The 21,936-nt window shown below is 43.3% G+C and overlaps 1 protein-coding gene across 7 annotated transcripts in view; it reads right to left on the bottom strand.

The window, feature by feature from the left end:
• The window catches only part of dlg3 (discs, large homolog 3 (Drosophila)), a 483,556-nt gene that overhangs the window by 231,455 nt on the left and 230,165 nt on the right, over positions 1-21,936 (bottom strand). For all 7 annotated transcript variants that reach the window (XM_059651426.1, XM_059651427.1, XM_059651428.1 and 4 more), the window contains one exon: positions 7,381-7,434. In XM_059651426.1, coding sequence (XP_059507409.1) covers positions 7,381-7,434 — 54 coding nt within the window. The remainder of the gene's footprint in view (positions 1-7,380; positions 7,435-21,936) is intronic.

Raw genomic sequence — 21,936 nt, 5'->3', positions numbered from 1 at the left:
ATTCCAGTAGTGGAAGCGCTCTACCCACATTACATCCTTCCAATCATGCCTTTTCCCCCACCGCAAATCCTAACATTTCCCTTTGCAACTGTATTGCGCCCTTCCTAAGGCCCTGGAGGTCTTATTATTGCCAAGTAACCTGCTGACCTGAAGTCCCAGAGCAATGGCTCCACTTGGCCCCTTCCCCCTAAGCTTTTATGGATAAGCCTGACAGACTAACCCTGGTCCACCCCACAATCAACATGATTGGGTGAGGCTTACCTAGACCCTGAATGGTGTCAATATGTCACTCTTACTGCATTAGCCCTACTTCATGGACTGTCTACCACTGAGGCAATGGAATGACCATTACCCACTTCCCGAACAGCAGAGGCACAGATCACTGACCAATAAAACATCTGACTGGATACTCGACCGTGGCCAATGTTTTGGACATGTATTGGATGATACCTGCCCTTGACTTACTGTGTCTAGCCTCACCCCACCCCCGACTGACGGTGCTTCCATGGACTCTATTGAGGTTTATGCTCCTAAGTGTTGCATGCTTGGCTGCTTGCTTGCTGCATGGGTTGCTGGCACATAGAGTACTTGTGATATTCATGTAGTGCACAAAGGTTCTATAAGCCCTTTGACTGAGAATTGCTTAGCAGCAAAACAAGCTGTGTGTTTTTGTGACTGTTCTCATTGGCACAGCAAGGCAAGGTGAGGCAGTGATGCTGTGAGTATGCAGATAAGGTGTTAAGTGGGTGAGCACTAAGACAGCAAGCCAGCAGCCTTGAGATGCAACCTGAGTAGCCCTGAGACGAAACATAGTACAGTCTGTGGGCTGGGTGTACGTGCCTATTTGCAAAGAAATTCACTTCGGCTTTTTGCTGCTAGTTGCCAAGCTACCGTTCATTACCAGTCTGTGTTTCCAGACGGCAATGCTAGTGCACTGGAGAAGTTTTAGGATCGTCACGAGGGTCTGCTGGATGCCATATGCCAACTTCTGTGGAGAAACTGTGTGGCCAGCACTAATGATCATTTCCTGTGCTGCGCAAGCAATGTGGAAATCATTCAGAGCAAGCAGTGAGCTGAATCCTTCAGAAATATATTAAAAAAACATAGACCATAGAACAGTACAGGACCTTTGGCCCAAGATGTTGTGCTGAACCTTTACCCTCAACCTAAGGTTAACCTAACCTCCACCTCTACCTTATATTATCATCCAAATAGCCACTTAAATGTCCCTAATGAGGCTGACTCCACTACTCTCTCTGGCAATGCATTCCACGTCACGACCACTCTCTGAGTAAAGAACCTAACTCTTACGTCTCCCCTACATCTACCTCCACTCACTTTAAAACTATGTCCCCTCGTAATAGCTACCTCCACCCTAGGAAAAAGTCTCTGGCTATCCACTCTATCTATACCTCTGATCTTTTTGTACGCCTCATTATTCTGAAATATATTCTGTTTCCTTGTCAAGTTTACTTGACTTTGACCATGGTAAGATGGCAAGCTGAATATTAATATGGCAAGTTGTAGTCTTAACATGGCATTTAACTGCATTGGAATCTCATCACTATCTAGTAAGAATCTTGCCATGTCTTGTGAGAAGCATGAAAGATTGCACAAGTTGCTCCTGATGTTGAAATGGGCCTTGTCATATTTCTTGTTCAATTCTGCCACACATCACCATTGTCTATGTCACTCAGCCCCCTGTAAGATTTATCTGAGATAATCCACTCATGACAGTTAACCCCAAAGACCTCAAAGCAGGCCCACCTGTTCAAAGTGATTTTGGATTAAGGCATCTGTGACCTGCCTGAGGGCATGACGAACATTCAAGTTTGAGATGCCAGCTAGGTCTGCATCTGATCCTTGAAACAATCCAGAAGCACAGAAGTTAAGTGCTACAGACTTGACAGTTGTAGGTAGGGTAACCATAATGAGATCTGCAAAACTTCAGGTCATTGTGGCCCAGTGTGTCCAAGACAAACTGCCTGGTTAGATACAATATCATATGACACTGGTGTTCTTTCACCTGCATCTCTTAGGTTGTAGATTTAATGTCTTGGTTACATCTTTTTCCTCTTGCAATCCGTCTTTGTGTTCCTCTGCTCCGCGTTGATCTGGAGAATGGTCTACTGCAGCCCTTACTGTTGCTTTCTCCACTGTTGGAGCAGCCAACTCCCAATTCAACACTCATAATTGGCACTATTTGTTTACCAGGGTTTCTTCTGGCGGTCTCTGTTGCTCAAGTAATACCAGCAAGTTCATGTCACTCTTGGGAGTTTCACTACTCACTGCTCAAAAAGAGTAAGTTTCGCAGTGCTAGCAGTCACAACTCTGTGTCATTGGTTGATCAAATGAGCATTATTCTCTTAAGTATGCTGACTTGTAGCTCGCATGGCTTGTTGCTGTGTTTATGACAGTTGCACACTGATGTGACCCAGACATTGTGTTTTCTTGGTGCCTGCCAATGAAAATTTCAAACTACTCCTCTGAAGTTGGTTAAGGAGCTCAACAGTGATAATGGGAACTGCAGATGCTGGAGAATCCAAGATAATAAATGTCGATGAAGATGATCGAATGCTTCATGCAATAAGATTGTTGTTGAAATGTTAATACTATAGCAATCTAAGTTCAAGTGATTGTTAATGTCCACCACGGAATACAATTGTGTAGGGCTGCAAATTATTTGGTCCTTTTTTATGTCTCTGGAAAATGATTCACTACCTCCGCAATCTTCACTACCAGGATTAAAATAGATGAAATAAAATGCAAATGTTATTTGTCTACCTCATCTGAATAATTGTGGCATTGGCCCATGTGCCTCCTATTCTGCTGTCAGCTCCTGCTAGTTGTTTGCAGACTTTACATGCAACAGGGCAGCACAGAGACTTGTGTCCAGATCACCATAGTACCAATAACCTGCTCTTCTTTAAAACAGGCTTTATCTAGAACACAAGCTACAGTAAACAATATTGCTTCATCACTGATGAAGGGACTAGGCCTGAAATGTCAGCTTTTGTGCTCCTGAGATGCTGCTTGGCCTGCTGTGTTCATCCAGCTTCACACTTTATTATCTAAGGAGCTCAACAGTCTGTTTGCTGGAAGTGCATAGTCTTCCACATTTGAAAACTGTCATATTTTGGGGAATTAGAATCTGGTGGCGCTCTTCAGGAGTGCGCTTTGCAATGCCTCTCCACAAAGACGCTCAGCCCTATTGGCAAATTGAGCATCCAGCCCACAGTGTTTCTCCTCTTGTCCAGCTGCATTACCCATGCTAACAGCTTCAACTCTTCACTATGGATCCCTTACTCTAACCTGATATTTACTTAGCCATAACTTACATAGCAGCAATATTGTTTACTGTAGCTTGTGTTCTAGATAAAGCCTGTTTTAAAGAAGAGCAGGTTATTGGTACTATGGTGATCTGTACACAAGTCTCTGTGCTGTCCTGTTGCATGTCAAGTCTGCAAACAACTGGCAGGAGCTGACAGCAGCATAGGAGCCACGTGGGCCAATGCCACAATTATTCAGATGAGGTAGACAAATAACGTTTGCATTTTATTTCATCTATTTGAATCCTGGTAGTGAAGGTTGCGGAGGTAGTGAATCATTTTCTAGAGACATAAAAAAGGACCAAATAATTTGCAGCCCTACACAATTGTATTCCGTGGTGGACATTAACAATCACTTGAACTTAGATTGCTATAGTATTAACATTTCAACAACAATCTTATTGCATGAAGCATTCGATCATCTTCATCAATATATATTCTTACATTTCATAATTCTACTCATGATAGATAACCATTCAACATGCATTTAAGATTCTAACTGGGATGACAACAAGTACTTTTAACGGGAATGCATTCCAAATATTCACCTATTTTTGGGAGTAACGATACTTTTTTGTTTTCTTATGTTTTTACAGTTCTACATCAAAAATCCATGTTACAACTCATCTCCTTCATGTTATTTAACAATTTTCACCACTATACCTTTGATTGATGTGATCCTCTTCTTCAATTAAACTCATAACCTAAATGCTTAATTCTTTCAATTCACTTTAGTGTACTAACATTCCATTGAGAATCATGTTTAAACGAAGAGGTTCAAATATTGCCTGATCAATGATGTATACAAGCTTACAGTAACATTTCTTAAAAGAAAATGTCCTTAATTTGTATTTGAATATGTGCTTCTTTTAATAGTAGTTGGATTTGAACAATCAATCTGAGCTCATTACATTCATTGCTCTGGGACAACACTTTATTGTGGTTGATCGACAGTGGCTCATTCAAGAGGATGGGATGTCTCCCAAATGAAATGATTTGGCATTGGCCTTGTGAAACTTGCCGAAATAGAATTATTTGTAACATTGAGGACGCCAGAACAATTTGCACTGAGTTCTGTGGAGGGTGGAGTGGTAGTGGTGGAGGTGGGAGAAGATAAAAGTATGGTACTGACAGCACTTGAAAAGCTAGGCCAGCAATTATCTAGGATAAGGAACCCAGACAATATAAAAGAAATAGGGCCAAAAGCTCCTAGTTTTTTTTAATTGTCCATATAGATTTCATCCAAAACAAGGCAAAGGAGGAAGCAGGTATTGGCAGTGAAGGAAAGAGGCCAAAAAAAGGGGGGCTGTCAGACAAGACGGAAAGAAATTGGTGATAGCAGTGACTGCACTTGCAATGTCAGCCAGCTAGGCTACTCAGTAGTTTAGCAGCTTTACCAGGTTAGCCATGACACAATTAGACAATCACACCTCATGAAAATTAATTGGAATAAACACATTTATCATAGTGCTTGCCTTCTTTGTGATTAACACCATATCTGTCCTATAATGTTTATAAGGTACAAGAACAATCTTCACAGCTTTTTCCATTCCCTGAAAATACTCTTACTTCATAGCCTAATAACAAATGAGGCACAAGCTATATATGTTTATTTGTTTCCAGTATCAGTTACAATCACATTAGGGAGTACTTTGGCCCAAGGGTTTATTTCATAAGATTGCAAACATTAATACTTTCATCCTAAAATATCCTAAAATCCAAGTGAGGGAAGTTCCCTACTCATCCCTTAAAGGAAGAAGTTTTGAAAGTAGAAGAGAAAACAATGCAGATAGGGATATAACAGAAATTGGATAGGATATTTCCCTTCTATGTCTACTAAGTTTCTGCTGCTCAGCTGAAATTATTCACAATACACTAAGTATGTGTCAGATCAAAATTTGGTTGAATATGCCAGACCATTGTACACTAGCAGAAGGACACTGGGAAGAGCATCAAGAGGAATGCCTCCTCTCTTCTTCATCACCTTTCTACAGGATTATCAACAGATCTTTCCTTCCCCAGACATCAACTCAGGTGAAGTAGGGAAAGTTGAGTGTAATACATAGGATGATGTCCTGTGTAACAGGGACCAGAGGAGCTAGAGATAGAAGCTAAGGGTATTTGCTGCTGGAAAGTCAGACACATCAATCAAGAGAGGAATCTCCTTTTCAAAGGTTTTATAGAGTCATCAAATGCCTGCTGTGGCACAGGGGTAAGCTGTTTTTGAGACACTCTGATGAATGTGTGTGCAACTCTGCAGTCAATTTATAAATGTACAGTACCTGTAAAACAATCTGCAAGTGAAGTCCTTCAACCAGAGGAACGGATGTTAACTTAGTTGCATCTGGCACTGCAGCTGTAACTGCTGCCATATTTGTTGTGGGCATCAGATTGGAGAGGAGTGTGCCTCCATTAAGAGTTCAGTAATTAGATTTTCAAAAGGTGACTTACATATGTCTCTCGATATGGCCTTTGAATCTGTAGTACAGTTACCGACACTGACAATGGGCTATTTTTATAGCTATCATACAGCTTAATGGACTATCATTTGAGCTCCAGGTCCAAGGCACAGTGGCACAGTGATTAGCACTGCTGCCTCACAGTGCCAGGGACCTGGGTTTGATTCCAACCTCAGGTGACTGTCTGTGTGGAGTTTGCACATTCTCCCCCTGCCTGCATGGGTTTCCTCTGGGTGCTCCGGTTTCCTCCCACACTTCAAAAAGATATGCAGTCAGGTGGATTGGCTGTGCTAAATTGTCCATAGTATCTAGGGATGTCCAGGCTAAGTGGACTAGCCATGGGATATGCAGGGATAGGTTGGAGGGTGGGTCCAGGTAGGATGCTCTTCTGAGGTCAGTGTGGACTTGATGGGTTGAATGTGCTTTCGACCAAGGCTAATGTACTGCCACTTGACATACATCTGCAACATCTTCCCTCACCCACTCTCAACTCACACCTACTAACTTCACACATCATGAACACAGCATGGCCTCTGAGCTACCTATTCACTTGGCACATGAATTTAATCAGCACTAATAACTGTGTTACCCACTTTCACCTCACTGAATTTCGCCTTTTCTTTCATTCCAGGGGAATAGGGCAGAAACAGCCTGGATGAGCAGAGAGATACCAGTCATTCAGCTCCTCAGCCCCAAGGAGGCAAGAATCTTGACTCTTGGAAAGACGGGATCTGCTCCTGTGGGGATGCTGAGACATCCATGTACTGCCAAGAGAGTGAATCTCACTTCGCATTTCACTGCAACTCTCGCAGTGACCCCCACTGTTACTCTCAATCATTGCACACCACTACTAACCTCTGGCTGTTATAACACAGTGTGGAGCTGGAGGAACACAGCAGGCCAGGTAGCATCAGAAGAACAGGGAAGTTGATGTCTCGGGTCAGGACCCTTTTTCCGAATTTTTGAAGAAGGGTCCCGATCTGAAACGTCAACTTTCCTGCTCCTCTGATGTTGCCTGCCCTGCTGTGTTCATCCAGCTCCACAGTGCATTATCTCTGACTCCAGCATTGGCAGTTCTTACTATCTCTAACCTCTAGCTTCTGATACCTTCTTGGTGTTTCGTCTCACTGGTTCCACCAGCATCTCCACCACTGGCAACACAGAGAAACAGCCTATTCCTACAGAAACCACATCGTTGATGTCTGAGGAGAAGGGTGCTCAGAGGCAGAATTGGCAAATCTTCCTCCTGCACCATCTACCAGCTCAGATACTGACACTTTGGGTGAGCCTTTGGCAGCGAGTATGCATACGCAATCTGATGAGCACTTCACAGTGATAACTCCACAACTGGCCAAGGAAGAAACAGCTCCAGCCACTGTCTTTGGAGGATTTGGAGGACTGTTGGCGACCAGGCACACAACCAGAGAGTGAACCATGCGCAGGCTCCTCTCAAGTCACACTAGAGACGCTGAGAAACCAATCCAATGACAGAAGATGATGAGACAAAAATCACTTCCTCAACCTGTTTTCAGGGCACTCAGACCATCTCCTTCGCAGTGAATTTTAAGCAGCAAATCACGTAAAGTACTTACGTAAGGCCCAGAATCCAGAGAATCGGTGTTTACAATAATGGGCGGAGGGTTTGCCTGTAAAAGTAACAAACATAACAATTTTAATGATTTCTGCTCTACATCAGGTGATTGCAAATAAATAGAATTCCAATCAGTTGCCTAAGAAAGCAAGCCACATTGGTAATGCATTTAGTGCTGAATTGTACAGCAAATGAGGCATCAAACTAACCAGGCAAACAAGCAAAACGTGGAGAAACTCAGCAAGTTTGACAGCATCTGTAGGCAAAGCAAAGCTAATGTTTTGAATCCAGTAAAGCATAATAGTATGCAAGCTTCTTCTATCTGCTGGCTGTAATGGCTTACAAGGATACATACATCATCAATCACAATCAGTTCTTAACTGGACAGGAACCCACAGCACAAAATAACACATAATTTGGCACTACACTGTCAGTTTCACTTTCTTTTTTGGCTAAGTGCCAGTTGTTGTTGGTTTTTTTGGAGAGATTTCCCCTGCAAGGCCAAATGAGATTTCTTGCTGTGTCTTACCAAACTGATTGCATTAACTGTCTAGCTTATGGATCTTCCCTTTCTGATTCTAGCACCAGCTTACCACACACCATTCCCAGAACAACTCACCATTCAGCACATATCTATCAAAAGACCGGCATCCTTGATGCTTAATCATCTTCAAAGGCTATTGTGCCAATGGGCAAGGGTTGGTAATCTGGCTTTCTCCCTCACTGGCAACATAATGACAGATCTGCCACAAAACCATGTATGTTTGCTAAGATAGGAAACTGAACATTAATTAGGTGAGTTATGCCATTAATGAGATAATTAATAGGCATTAATCCCCTTCTTTATGTCAACTTGCCACTGCCTAGCGTGAATGTTGCCTTGCTGCCTGGTAGATTATAAAAGATGTAGCAAGTCGCTCCCAACATTGAGATAAGTCTCATCAGAGTTCTCACGTGATTCTGCTACATTCCTCACCTTAGCCACATTGTTCAGGCCCTTATAAGATTATGACCCATATGTTTGAGCGGTGCATGAAATGAATGAAGGTCACACTGATAAGTAGCAATTGCTTCTGTGAAGTTGAAGTTTGGGGTTTTTTTGGGATACTGCTAAGTGGCTTTCACTATTCATTTAACTTGTGTTATACCTGCATTGAAACGATAAAATAGTGATCAAAATGTTGTTTTTAATTTGCAATAGTCATACTTCATTTCTAATTTTTGACTCTAAGTTTAATTTTTGTTTAGGGAAGAAAACAGAAAAGCCTGGAAAGAACTGGTTTAACTACATTTTGCATGTATGAAAAAGGAATTCCAGTTCAGGTCAATAACTTTCCTTCCAAGTCATACTAGTTTTTAACTGATTTTCATTGTTGTAATAACTTTCTGTTTTCATCTCCTGGAATCCATTATTTACTTTTATTACTCTTACACATCCCTTGCTAGGTTTTGAAAATTCTGTCTGTGCTTTGTCTGAGTAAAGCCTATTTTCAATCAAGGCAATGTATTACAATATGGAGACAGACAACCAAATCAAATCAGCCTCCCTATTCTTGTATTCAAAATACAGTAAAATTAAAACATTCAATGAACCTCAAATTGACCTAATGGTTTCTCACCAGACCTTTTGAATAATTAGTACCAGACTTCAGGTTTATAGCTTAAGTGAAAGTTTAACAATTTATCGGTAATACAGTAGCTATACACAAGCAAAGTTAAACTACAAGGTAATCGAATACATGACTATGATTAAAACCCAATTTTCTTTGATTCTAAATCCCACTCACACAAGGCAGACGTCAAACACAGTCACAGTTAAAATTAAATGTAAAAAGGAATGAAATAAATGCAACTGACCAGTTCACTTAAGATAATAAAGTGTGAACCTGGCTGAACACAGCAGGCCAAGCAGCATCTCAGGGGCACTAAAGCTGACGTTTCAGGCCTAGACCCTTCATCAGAGAGGGGGATGGGGAGAGGGTTCTGGAATAAATAGGGAGAGAGGGGGAGGCGGACCGAAGATGGAGAGAAAAGAAGATAGGTGGAGAGGAGAGTATAGGTGGGGAGGGGATAGGTCAGTCCAGGGAAGACGGACAGGTCAAGGAGGTGGGATGAGGTTAGTAGGTAGGAAATAGAGGTATGGCTTGAGGTGAGAGGAAGAACAGGTTAGGGAGGCAGAGACAGGCTGGGCTGGTTTTGGGATGCAGTGGGAGGAGGGGACGAACTGGGTCGGTTTTGGGATGCGGTTGGGGAAGGGGAGATTTTGAAGCTGGTGAAGTTCACATTGATACCATTGGGCTGCAGGGTTCCCAAGCGGAATATAAGTTGCTGTTCCTGCAACCTTCGGGTGGCATCATTGTGGCGTTACAGGAGGCCCATGATGGACATGTCATCTAAAGAATGGGAGGGTGAGTTGAAATGGTTCACGACTGGGAGGTGCAGTTGTTTATTGCGAACCGAGCGAAGGTGTTCTGCAAAGCGGTCCCCAAGCCTCCGCTTGGTTTCCCCAATTTAGAGGAAGCCACACCGGGTACAATGGATACAGTATACCACATTGGCAGATGTGCAGGTGAACCTCTGCTTAATATGGAAAGTCATCTTGGGGCCTAGGATGGGGGTGAGGGAGGAGGTGTGGGGGCAAGTGTAGCACTTCCTGCAGTTGCAGGGGAAGGTGCCGGGTGGACATGTCATCTAAAGAATGGGAGGGGGAGTTGAAATGGTTCGCGACTGGGAGGTGCAGTTGTTTATTGCGAACCGAGTGGAGGTGTTGTGCTAAGCGGTCCCCAAGCCTCTGCTTGGTTTCCCCAATGTAGAGGAAGCCACACCGGGTACAATGGATACAGTATACCACATTGGCAGATGTGCAGGTGAACCTCTGCTTAACATGGAAAGTCATCTTGGGGCCTGGGATGGGGTGAGGGAGGTGGTGTGGGGGTCCCCCCATTGTATCACACAACTATCCCAGCTCCTCCCCTCCACCCACTGCATCCCAAAACCAGCCCAGCCTGTCTCTGCCTCCCTAACCTGTTCTTCCTCTCACCTCAAGCCACACCTCTATTTCCTACCTACTAACCTCATCCCACCTCCTTGACCCATCTATCTTCCCTGGACTGACCTATCCCCTCCCTACCTCCCCACCTATACTCTCCTCTCCACCTATCTTCTTTTCTCTCCATCTTCGGTCCGCCTCCCCCTCTCTCCCTATTTATTCCAGAACCCTCGCCTCATCCCCCTCTCTGATGTAGGGTCTAGGCCCGAAACGTCAGCTTTTGTGCTCCTGAGGTGCTGCTGGGCCTGCTGTGTTCATCCAGCTCCACACTTTGTTATCTTGGATTCTCCAGCATCTGCAGTTCCCATTATATCTGACCAGTTCACTTAAACTGATTCCTTAATCTGTATCACAGGGACAAAGGATTGTATCATGCTTGGTTTCTGAAGACATCGATACATACCATAACTTCCAGTTGGTTCTGATGAATATTTTTGATAGCTATAACTGATACTCTATTTTTCTGAACTCACAATGAGTTGTTCATGTGAGGATAGCCGGGGAGCAATCAAACCTCCATTCTGTAGTTTTCAAAGGCATAATCCTTCTGACTTAAGTACACTTCAAAAACCTGTTCAAGCTTTGGTTTCTCTTTGTTGGACTGGTTGTCTCCCTATGAAATTATTAACGTTCAAAGATCTGCCGTCTGAGCATAATTCATTTTTGGAACCAAAATATCTCAAGTTTTCTCTGAGCAAGATTTAACCTGCAATTAATTTCCAGACTTTGCCTCATGAACAAATACCAGTTTGTTTGTTCCGTCTTTTGAATCAAGCTGGTGCTTGAAGTCCAATAAGTCAACTTCAGTTCTTGGCTCAAGCTCCAAAACAAAAATTATAGGAAATAAAATCAAAATATTGAAGGTCTCAACAAATGACCAAGATTTCTCCCCATGTAAATATAGAGACTGAATATAAATCCAGGGACAGGTCAATGATTAACTCTGCCAGAGGATAGATTTTATTGACCAGCTCTCATCGGCTGGTTACTTGCAATTTCCCAGATGGAAGTTAGCGATTGGGTGATTAAATTAGGCAGTTCTGATGCCACCTTTGGGAACTTGCAGTGGCAGAACCTACAGGCAAACTATTAAATAAATGTTCTTAAGCGGAGTCATAGCTAGTTAAAAGGGAATGTCTAGGTACAGAAGAGGAGAGAGGCAAATGTAATTCCTCTCTTCAAGAAAGGAAATAGGGAAATCCCCGGCAATTATAGACCGGTAAGTCTTACGTCTGTCGTCTGCAAGGTGTTAGAAAGGATTCTGAGGGATAAGATTTATGACCATCTGGAAGAGCATGGCTTGATCAAATACAGTCAACACGGCTTTGTGAGGGGTAGGTCATGCCTTACAAACCTTATCGAGTTTTTTGAGGATGTGACTAGAAAAGTTGATGAGGGTCGAGCTGTGGATGTGGTGTATATGGACTTCAGTAAGGCATTTGATAAGGTTCCCCATGGTAGGCTCATTCAGAAGGTCAGGAGGAATGGGATACAGGGGAACTTAGCTGCTTGGATACAGAATTGGCTGGCCAACAGAAGACAGCGAGTGGTAGTAGAAGGAAAATATTCTGCCTGGAAGTCAGTGGTGAGTGGAGTTCCACAGGGCTCTGTCCTTGGGCCTCTACTGTTTGTAATTTTTATTAATGACTTGGACGAGGGAATTGAAGGATGGGTCAGCAAGTTTGCAGACGACACAAAGGTCGGAGGTGTCGTTGACAGTGTAGAGGGCTGTTGTAGGCTGCAGCGGGACATTGACAGGATGCAGAGATGGGCTGAGAGGTGGCAGATGGAGTTCAACCTGGATAAATGCGAGGTGATGCATTTTGGAAGGTCGAATTTGAAAGCTGAGTACAGGATTAAGGATAGGATTCTTGGCAGCGTGGAGGAACAGAGGGATCTTGGTGTGCAGATACATAGATCCCTTAAAATGGCCACCCAAGTGGACAGGGTTGTTAAGAAAGCATATGGTGTTTTGGCTTTCATTAACAGGGGGATTGAGTTTAAGAGTCGTGAGATCTTGTTGCAGCTCTATAAAACTTTGGTTAGACCGCACTTGGAATACTGCGTCCAGTTCTGGGCGCCCTATTATAGGAAAGATGTGGATGCTTTGGAGAGGGTTCAGAGGAGGTTTACCAGGATGCTGCCTGGACTGGAGGGCTTATCTTATGAAGAGAGGTTGACTGAGCTCGGTCTCTTTTCATTGGAGAAAAGGAGGAGGAGAGGGGACCTAATTGAGGTATACAAGATAATGAGAGGCATAGATAGAGTTGACAGCCAGAGACTATTTCCCAGGGCAGAAATGGCTAGCACGAGGGGTCATAGTTTTAAGCTGGTTGGTGGAAAGTATAGAGGGGATGTCAGAGGCAGGTTCTTTACGCAGAGAGTTGTGAGAGCATGGAATGCGTTACCAGCAGCAGTTGTGGAAGCAAGGTCATTGGGGTCATTTAAGAGACTGCTGGCATGTATATGGTCACAGAAATTTGAGGGTGCATACATGAGGATCAATGGTCGGCACAACATTGTGGGCTGAAGGGCCTGTTCTGTGCTGTACTGTTCTATGTTCTATGTTCTATGTTCTAGAAGGCCCAATGTTTCCTTTTTGGTCCTGGAGTTTGCCTTCTCTTGGCCGACAAGAAAACATTGTATAAATTTTTAAAATTTACATTACTGGGGCTCTTCTTGTCCTGAAGAAGCTTACAGCAGTATTGGGTTGGTTGTGGGTGTGTCTTCTACCAGGTCCTGGCCTAGAGGTGACTATTAACCATTGTTTTAAATTAAAACATGTTTGGTTCACCAATGACCTTTATGGAATAAAATTTTATATCCTTACCTGGTCTGGTCTGTGTGATTCCAGATCAACTCTTAACTAATCTCTGGGTAATAAATGCTGGCCTTACTAGTGACACTCACATCCCATGAAAGTAACAAAAAAATGACAGTCTGCAGTAATACAGCAAAAATTTTCTTTATGGTAACTTTCACTTCTATTAAAAAAATCTCTGTTCCAGATTTAACATTCAGGAAGTAGTTGTTACTGACACTGGAACCAAGAAATGAAAAGTAATGTATCGTTCTCCATGATGTTTTTTCAAATAAAATGACTTTTTGGCATAATGCTCAATCCATTGTGCTTTTCTCCTGAATTTTGCAGCTACATGCCAGCTTTTAACCTGAATATTAGTCTTTCTGAGGAAATAGTTCAAAATGAAGTTCTCTTTTTATTAAAATAAAACAGCTGTGGACGTTGGAGATCTGGGGGGGTCACTGGATTCGAAATATTAACTCTTTCCTGCAGACGCTGCCAAACCTGCTGAATTTTGCCAGCAGTTTCTGTTTTTGTTTCCACTCCCATTCCTTTGCATTTCAGCCATTGTATTCAAGGCACTGTGTTACAAGACTACATTTCTCCCCTTTGGCTAACCCCTTTGGCTGCCTGTTGCATTTCTTTAGCATTTTCTATTATTCTATTATTCTATTATTATCAGAGAGTCTCTCTGATGAAGAGTCTAGGCCCGAAACGTCAGCTTTTGTGCTCCTGAGATGCTGCTTGGCCTGCTGTGTTCATCCAGCCTCACATTTTATTATCTTGGATTCTCCAGCATCTGCAGTTCCCATTATCTCTGATACTTGTTTATTTTCTATATTCTCTTGAAATATCTGGTCCTTTTGCTATGTCCCAGTGTTTCTTAGCTCCCTTCATCTCACTATTGGTACAAGTGTATTAGGCTGATTCAGCTGTCTCTTTGCAAACCTCTTCCTCTTTCAAGGATCACCTCAGGATCTCTCTCTTCAAACAAGCTTTAGACCATCTTCCTAATCTCTCAGATCTACCCTGCCATCTGCTCTCTCTGTATTTTTAAAATACAAAAGAAAAAATGCTGGAGAAACTCATTTCGCCTGGTAGCATCTGTGGAGAGAGAAACAGAATTAAATTTTTGAGTTTAATGTGACTGTTCAGAAAAAAATGCATTCCTTGACACTTGAAAAATAGAGAAAAAGTTCCTTGTGAAGGCCTTGAATAAAATGGAACTGGGAACCAGGACAGTTTTGAGACAGCACGAAGAGGTGCTTTTGGGGACAGAGGTCAAGAGTATGCATATGGTGGAGCATGGCAATCTGTGGATCTCAGGATATGGCAAGAACAGCTATCCAACATGCATTGTGCGTTACACAAATATCCTAGATGGATTCAAAACATGAAAGATGGAGTTTCAATTGGAATCCACATGGGTTAAGGAGAAGCCCAAAACGGTCACTGAGGAAGATATAGGTGTGAAAATGAGTTGTGGTAAAAACCTTGTGAACTATTAGGAGTGAAATAGAAAACAATGAAAGTGTACAAGCTGCATGACAACAACAGAATTCTGTTGGAACGAGGAGCAGAATTTATTGGAAATGGGAACACCAGGAAGAGAAGTGGCACTGAAAGAAACACTCAAATTGAAGTGAGTGCTGGTGATCTGAAATAGAAACTGAAAGTGCCAGAGAAACTCAGCAGGTTCTGGTAGCACCTGTGGACCGAAAAACAGCGTTAACATTTTGTACGCTAAGATGGTGCCATATCTGCTGAGTTTTTCTGGCAGTTCCAGCTTTTTTTTTCATTTCTCCAGAATCTGATGTCTCCTGGTATGTTTTCTTACATTCAAGGCATTATCTAAATACAAATGTGTTAATATTATGAGTATAAGTCTTGTATGTGCTTCAGGATCTGGGATCCTGCTCCCAGTATCCCCAATAAAGTTTCCCAACAGTGCTAAGAGCAAGTAGATACAATTCAAATGCAAAATGCAAAATATAGAATTAAGGAATCAAACTGCAGAATAAGATTTACAAGGAAAATATTTCTCATAATATAAACCTTTTACATCAGGAGATATTTCTGTAGCCTTCAGCTCTTGCTATTGAGCAGAGAGCATCTTTTTATCTTGGGCCTACTCTTGAGGCATGTTCACAACAGAACTAGAATAGATAAGACTGTCTGCTTCACAATCTAATGGTAATTGCTTGGGGAGTGTGGGAATGAACATTGTAAGCCTCAGAGATTACCGCATCACAAATGCAAATTCACATCATTTTTTGACGGTCACAGGGTCGCATAATTATAGCTTCCACTTTTCTTTCCAGATTCTCCTGACATTATATGCTTTTAAAAAGACAGCTAGAACCTCCCACATCTAACCTTACATGACGTAAGATGCCAACGGAACAAATTTATTCCAAAGCACTTGAATTACTTAACCCATCTGACACTGAATTCTATTTGCATTCCATATCTAACATTGTCCCCATACTGTACTTGTCATACATAAAGTAAGGATGTTTGACAAATACTGAAATATGAAAAGTTCTACTCCCATACCATCGTAATAGCTAGTGCAAATATGAAGTTCTAATTCTTCTCTGGAATTCAGAGTTGTGTTGATGGAAATATACAGGTTTCAGAAAGCAGTGAAACTGCTGCTTTATCAACAGCTGCTCGAGAAGGCTTTGAGGTGCAGATGGTTTCCGGGACAGGCTGTCTATGCACCTTGAGTATCCACAGCATGTAATTTGGAAATAAAATTTTGTTATTGTCAAAGAAAAGTATTTTTTAAATGTAAGTAATTGCAAGTATCAGCCTGTCAGTATTTTCATAGTACAATGTTAAAATTTTACAGAGATATGAGCACAAGGCTTGCATTCTGCATTCATGTGCCCAAACTGGAACTTAATTTCTTAGTAGCACTAATGATGGTGCAATTTTGGAAATGTTGCAGTCATTACAATTAATTTGCTTTTGTGGCACAGTGGTAGTGTCCCTACCCCTGGACTGGGATACCAGGTTCAAGTTGCACTTGCTCCAGAGGTGTGTAACAACATTTCTGAACAGTTTAACTGGATAAGTAGGTTAAAATTAAGTTCACCCAGCAACCAAAACAATCTTGGATGTGGTGAATCTAGTAATTATAAAGCAGTGAAAAGTCAAAACCGAACAGCTGGGAACAGTGAGTGATTAGGGAATCCACAATTGAAGAGAATAGTGATTGAGTAGAGAATCTACAAGTGAAGGCAACAGGAAGGATGGAGAGATAATCGAGTTTAAGCAATAATGTAGAAGCTGTGTTTGTGACATCACAATGGCAGAGGACACCCTCAGAGTTTATACAGTCACAATGCATATGAAGTCATGGCCAACGATGCCGCAGGACTTGGCAAGAGCTACATACTTCCAGTTTGTTTCATTTAGTCGTCTGGTGGCCTGAAATGATGTACAAAACCATTGACTCAAAGAAGCAATCAGAAAGAGCCCTTGGTGCCTTACACACCACTTTACTCATTATGATACACCCACAACAAAGAGGCAAGCCAGGCTGTGAGAGGAACAGTAAGGAAGGAGACCAGCAACAATAGGATGGCCAGCTGCATTGTTGGGAGTGTGGTTAGTGCTGAGGGGGCCACCATTAGGTGGGCAAGGGAGAGGAATCAACAAAAGCTACATATTTCCTGTTACAGTGTGGCACAGGAATGCAATGATGATGTCAATGCCTTATAATAAAATGTGAGGCTGGATGAACACAGCAGGCCAAGCAGCATCTCAGGAGCACAAAAGCTGATGTTTTGGGCCCAGACCCTTCATCAGACAGGGGGATGGGGTGAGGGTTCTGGAATAAATAGGGAGAGAGGGGGAGGCGGACCGAAGATGGAGAGAAAAGAAGATAGGTGGAGAGGAGAGTATAGGTGGGGAGGAAGGGACGGGATAGGTCAGTCCAGGGAAGACGGACAGGTCAAGGAGGTGGGATGAGGTTAGTAGGTAGGAAATAGAGGTATGGCTTGGGGTGGGAGGAAGGGATGGGTGAGAGGAAGAATGGGTTAGGGAAGCAGAGACAAGATGGACTGGTTTTAGGATGCAGTGGGTGGGGGGGAAGAGCTGGGCTGGTCATGTGGTGCAGTGGGGGGAGGGGATGAACTGGGCTGGTTTTGGGATGCAGTGGGGGAAGGGGAGATTTTGAAGCTTGTGAAGTCCACATTGATACCATTGGGCTGCAGGGTTCCCAAGCGGAATCTGAGTTGCTGTTCCTGCAACCTTCGGGTGGCATCATTGTGGCACTGCAGGAGGCCCATGATGCATATTTCATCTAAAGAATGGGAGGGGGAGTGGAAATGGTTTGCGACTGGGAGCTGCAGTTGTTTATTGCGAACCGAGCGGAGGTGTTCTGCAAAGCTGTCCCCAAGCCTCCGCTTGGTTTCCCCAATGTAGAGGATGCCACACCAGGTACAGTGGATGCAGTATACCACATTGGCAGATGTGCAGGTGAACATCTGCTTAATATGGAAAGTCATCTTGGGGCCTGGGATAGGGGTGAGGAAGGAGGTGTGGGGGCAAGTGTAGCATTTCCTGCGGTTGCAGTGGAAGGTGCCGGGTGTGGTGGGGTTGGAGGGCAGTGTGGAGCGACCAAGGGAGTCATGGAGAGAGTGGTCTCTCCGGAAAGCAGACAAGGGTGGGGATGGAAAAATGTCTTGGGTGGTGGGGTCGGATTGTAGATGGCAGAAGTGTTGGAGGATGATGCGTTGTATCCGGAGCTTGGTGGGGTGGTGTGTGAGAACGAGGGGGATCCTCTTAGGGCGCTTGTGGCGGGGGTGGGATGTGAGGGATGTGTTGCGGGTAATGCGGGAGACGCGGTCAAGGGCATTCTCGGTCACTGTGGGGGGAAAGTTGTGGTCCCATTATCAATGATGTCAATGCCACTAACTTCCCCTTCAAGTACAATGGCAGGAGATACACCATCATTTGCAACTGATGGCACATTTTATAAACTAGCTGACTTTCATTTCCATTGACTACACCAGGACAGGGTCTGCCAACTTGTACCCTTACTTTTTTAAACTATAGCACAAAATCAAAATTAAAAGCCAGCAGGAGAGAGAGCAAAATTTGGGTAAGATAGAGAAAATATAGGGAATCATCACATAATATATGTGGGTTGGATTTCAGCAATGCAGACGTGAGAAAGTAATAGAAACTTATATTATGATGCCCAAACAACCAGTGAGAGACCAAGTAGAAGGGTCTGCAGTATGATAATTTGATACCTGATGGTAAATGTGTTACCCAGAGCAGCACAACTCAGGATCCTGACAGTTGTTATAGTGAAATCTGGAGACCACAATAAACATCTTGGATTGCAAACCCCAGGACAAATAACATAATGCAATAACTGGAATTTCTCTTAACATTATTTCAGGACAAGTATAAGTAATTTGTATAATATAGGTTATTTTAAACAGACTAACATTTCACCATCATATAGAAATGTAGTTTTTTAGACAAGTATATTAAATACTGTTCATTCCGGTATCCAGGGTATAATTTCAGAGTCCAAGAGTTTATTTCAGGGTTTTGTAGAATATTGAAACAATTTAATGAACATGTAATCTGGAATTTCTACTAATTGCTGCATTCACATAATCTTTTTTGTAACTTTCTTCTCATCAAATCGTGTTTGAGCCCATAAATTAATAAAATGCTGAAGGATATAATTTAATTTTCTGAAATTTATTTTGTGTTGCACATGACAGATATATCCTCATAAACTATTAGAATGGAAGGGATGCCCACACAAATCTGCAGCAGAAAACAGGTTCAATCATGATGAACAGTAAATAGATTTATTATATATTACTTAATAGCTAGTTACATTACACCTGAAACACTTGATGCTTTCTTGTGAGAGACATTAGGCTCAACTTGAGAAAAAAATTTATAACCCTTACATGCAGCTTTGATAACTGAACCAGTACAGTATAAAACTGTTAGGTCTTATTGGGCGGAACTCATCCCGTGATGTCAATTGACCACGAAGTACATCAGTCAACACAGACCAGTCAAAGTTATGCTAATAAGGATGAAGGAATGTTCACTGTCTCCCATGTCATTTAATTGCTTTTCCATTTCCTGGGAGGCATGTTAAAGTAGATGCAAATGAAGAAAACAAAAACCAGCTAGAAACTGATGTCCATTTCAAGCCCGCCGACTCCCACAGCTACCTAGAAAACACCTCCTCCCACCCACCCTCCTGCAAAAGTTCCATCCCCTATTCCCAATTCCTCCGCCTCCGCCGCATCTGCTCCCAGAATGAGGCATTCCACTCCCGCACCTCTCAGATGTCCACGTTCTTCAAGGACCGCACTTTCCCCCCACAGTGGTCGAGAACGCCCTTGACCGCGTCTCCCGCATTACCCGCAACATATCCCTCACACCCCGCCCCCGCCACAAGCGCCCAAAGAGGATCCCCCTCGTTCTCACACACCACCACACCAAGCTCCGGATACAACACATCATCCTCCAACACTTCTGCCATCTACAATCCGACCCCACCACGCAAGACATTTTTCCATCCCCACCCTTGTCTGCTTTCCGGAGAGACCACTCTCTCTGTGACTCCCTTGTCCGGTCCACACTCCTCTCCAACTCCACCACACCCGGCACCTTCCCCTGCAACTGCAGGAAGTGCTACACTTGCCCCCACACCTCCTCCTCACCCCCATCCCAGGCCCCAAGATGACTTTCCATATTAAGCAGATGTTCATCTGCACATCTGCCAAAGTGGTATACTGTATCCACTGTACCCGGTGTGGCTTCCTCTACATCGGGGAAACCAAGCGAAGGCTTGGGGACTGCTTTGCTGAACACCTCCGCTCAGTTCGCAATAAACAACTGCACCTCCCAGTCGCGAACCATTTTAACTCCCCCTCCCATTCCTTAGGCGACATGTCCATCATGGGCCTCCTGCAGTGCCACAATGATGCCACCCGAAGGTTGAGAAACAGCAACTCATATTCCGCTTGGGAACCATGCAGCCCAATGGTATCAATGTGGACTTCACAAGCTTCAAAATCTACCCTTCCCCCACTGCATCCCAAAACCAGCCCAGCTCGTCCCCTCCCCCCACTGCATCCCAAAACCAGCCCATCTTGTCCCCGCCTCCCTAACCTGTTCTTCCTCTCACCTATCCCCTCTTCCCACCTCAAGCCGCACCTCCATTTCCTACCTACTAACCTCATCCCGCCTCCTTGACCTGTCCATCCTCCCTGGACTGACCTATCCCCTCCCTACCTCCCCACGTATACTCTCCTCTCCACCTATCTTCTTTTCTCTCCATCTTCGGTCCGCCTCCCCTTCTCTCCCTATTTATTTCAGAACCCTCTACCCATCCCCCTCTCTGATGAAGGATCTAGGCCAGAAACGTCAGCTTTTGTGCTCCTGAGATGCAGCTTGGCCTGCTGTGTTCATTCAGCTTCACACTTTGTTATCTGAAGTGGCCTGCTGTGCTTACTTTGACTGCAACATCTGTGAGGTCTGGCTACTTCATCAACTAAAATGTCCCAGTATCTGAGACCCAAAATGCAGCGAAGGTTTATCAAATTACTTTCTGGGATGGCAAGATTACTGCGCGAAGAGAGGTTGAATTGGGTAGGACTATATTCACTGGAATTTAGAAGCATGGCGTGTTTCATAGAAACCTACAAAATTCTAACAGGACTAGAGCGGGTAAATGCAGGAAGGATGCTCCCAATGACTGTGAAGTCCAGAACTAGGGATCACTGTCTCAGGATATGAGGTCGGCCTTTTTGGACTCAGATGAGGAGAAATCTCATTGCCCGTACAGTGGTGAGACTCTCTGCCACATAAATAGTTGAGGCCAAAACATTGAATGTTTTCAAGTAGTAGTTAGATATGGTTCTTTGAGTTAAAGGTGTCAAAGGGTGTAGCGACAAAATGAGAACAGGGTATTGAGTTGGATGATCAGACATGAAGGTATTGAACATAGCAGGCTCAAAAGGCTGAAAGACCTGTTTCAGCTCCTATTTTCTATGTTTTAGGAAAATATGCCTTTTTGTTACCACTTCTATTCCAGCAAATCTATTCCAGATGTTAGTTTTGCTGCATAAAGAACAGTTCAGTGATATCAGCTCTTAACTTTTACTATTTTGCATTTTTATCAGAGATAAAGTTTAAATATATTTCATATTGTCATTGCTGGGCTGATGGCTTCCTGAGTACATTAAGCTGTTATTTCATCTTGGGGTTGGTACATCTCACAGTGTGTTGCAGCACCGTTTGCTTTCTTCATTGAGAATGCCGGTCTCAACAGCATTTCCTGAACATACATATGCTTCCCTTGCTTGTGTGTCACATCAAGGTAGTTGCTCTGAAATCAAGGGAAGATTCTTTGAAGAATCTTAGGAGCCAATAGTGGTGGCTTGAGAAAAATGCTTTGAAGTAGCATGTGGATCACACCTGAACCGTTGCTTTGTCTCTTCAAAGTAAGTATAGTTTCAAAATGTTCGTAAGCACAGGCAATAGACAGGCACCCATTCTTGAACTCAGCATAGCACCATTCCATTTCTATTAACGTCCTGGATGTAAATGCAACCAGATATCCTTGATGCATTAAGGTTACTCCAAGACATTGCAAGGATACTTCTTCATTTATGTCAGCATTGATGTATTTCAGCACTGCCATTGCC

This window comes from Stegostoma tigrinum, chromosome 15 (assembly GCF_030684315.1).
Source record: "Stegostoma tigrinum isolate sSteTig4 chromosome 15, sSteTig4.hap1, whole genome shotgun sequence".
NCBI classification, from domain to species: Eukaryota; Metazoa; Chordata; class Chondrichthyes; order Orectolobiformes; family Stegostomatidae; genus Stegostoma; species Stegostoma tigrinum.
Note: the sequence above shows the minus strand (reverse complement) of the source record. Positions and strands in the feature narration are given on the sequence as shown.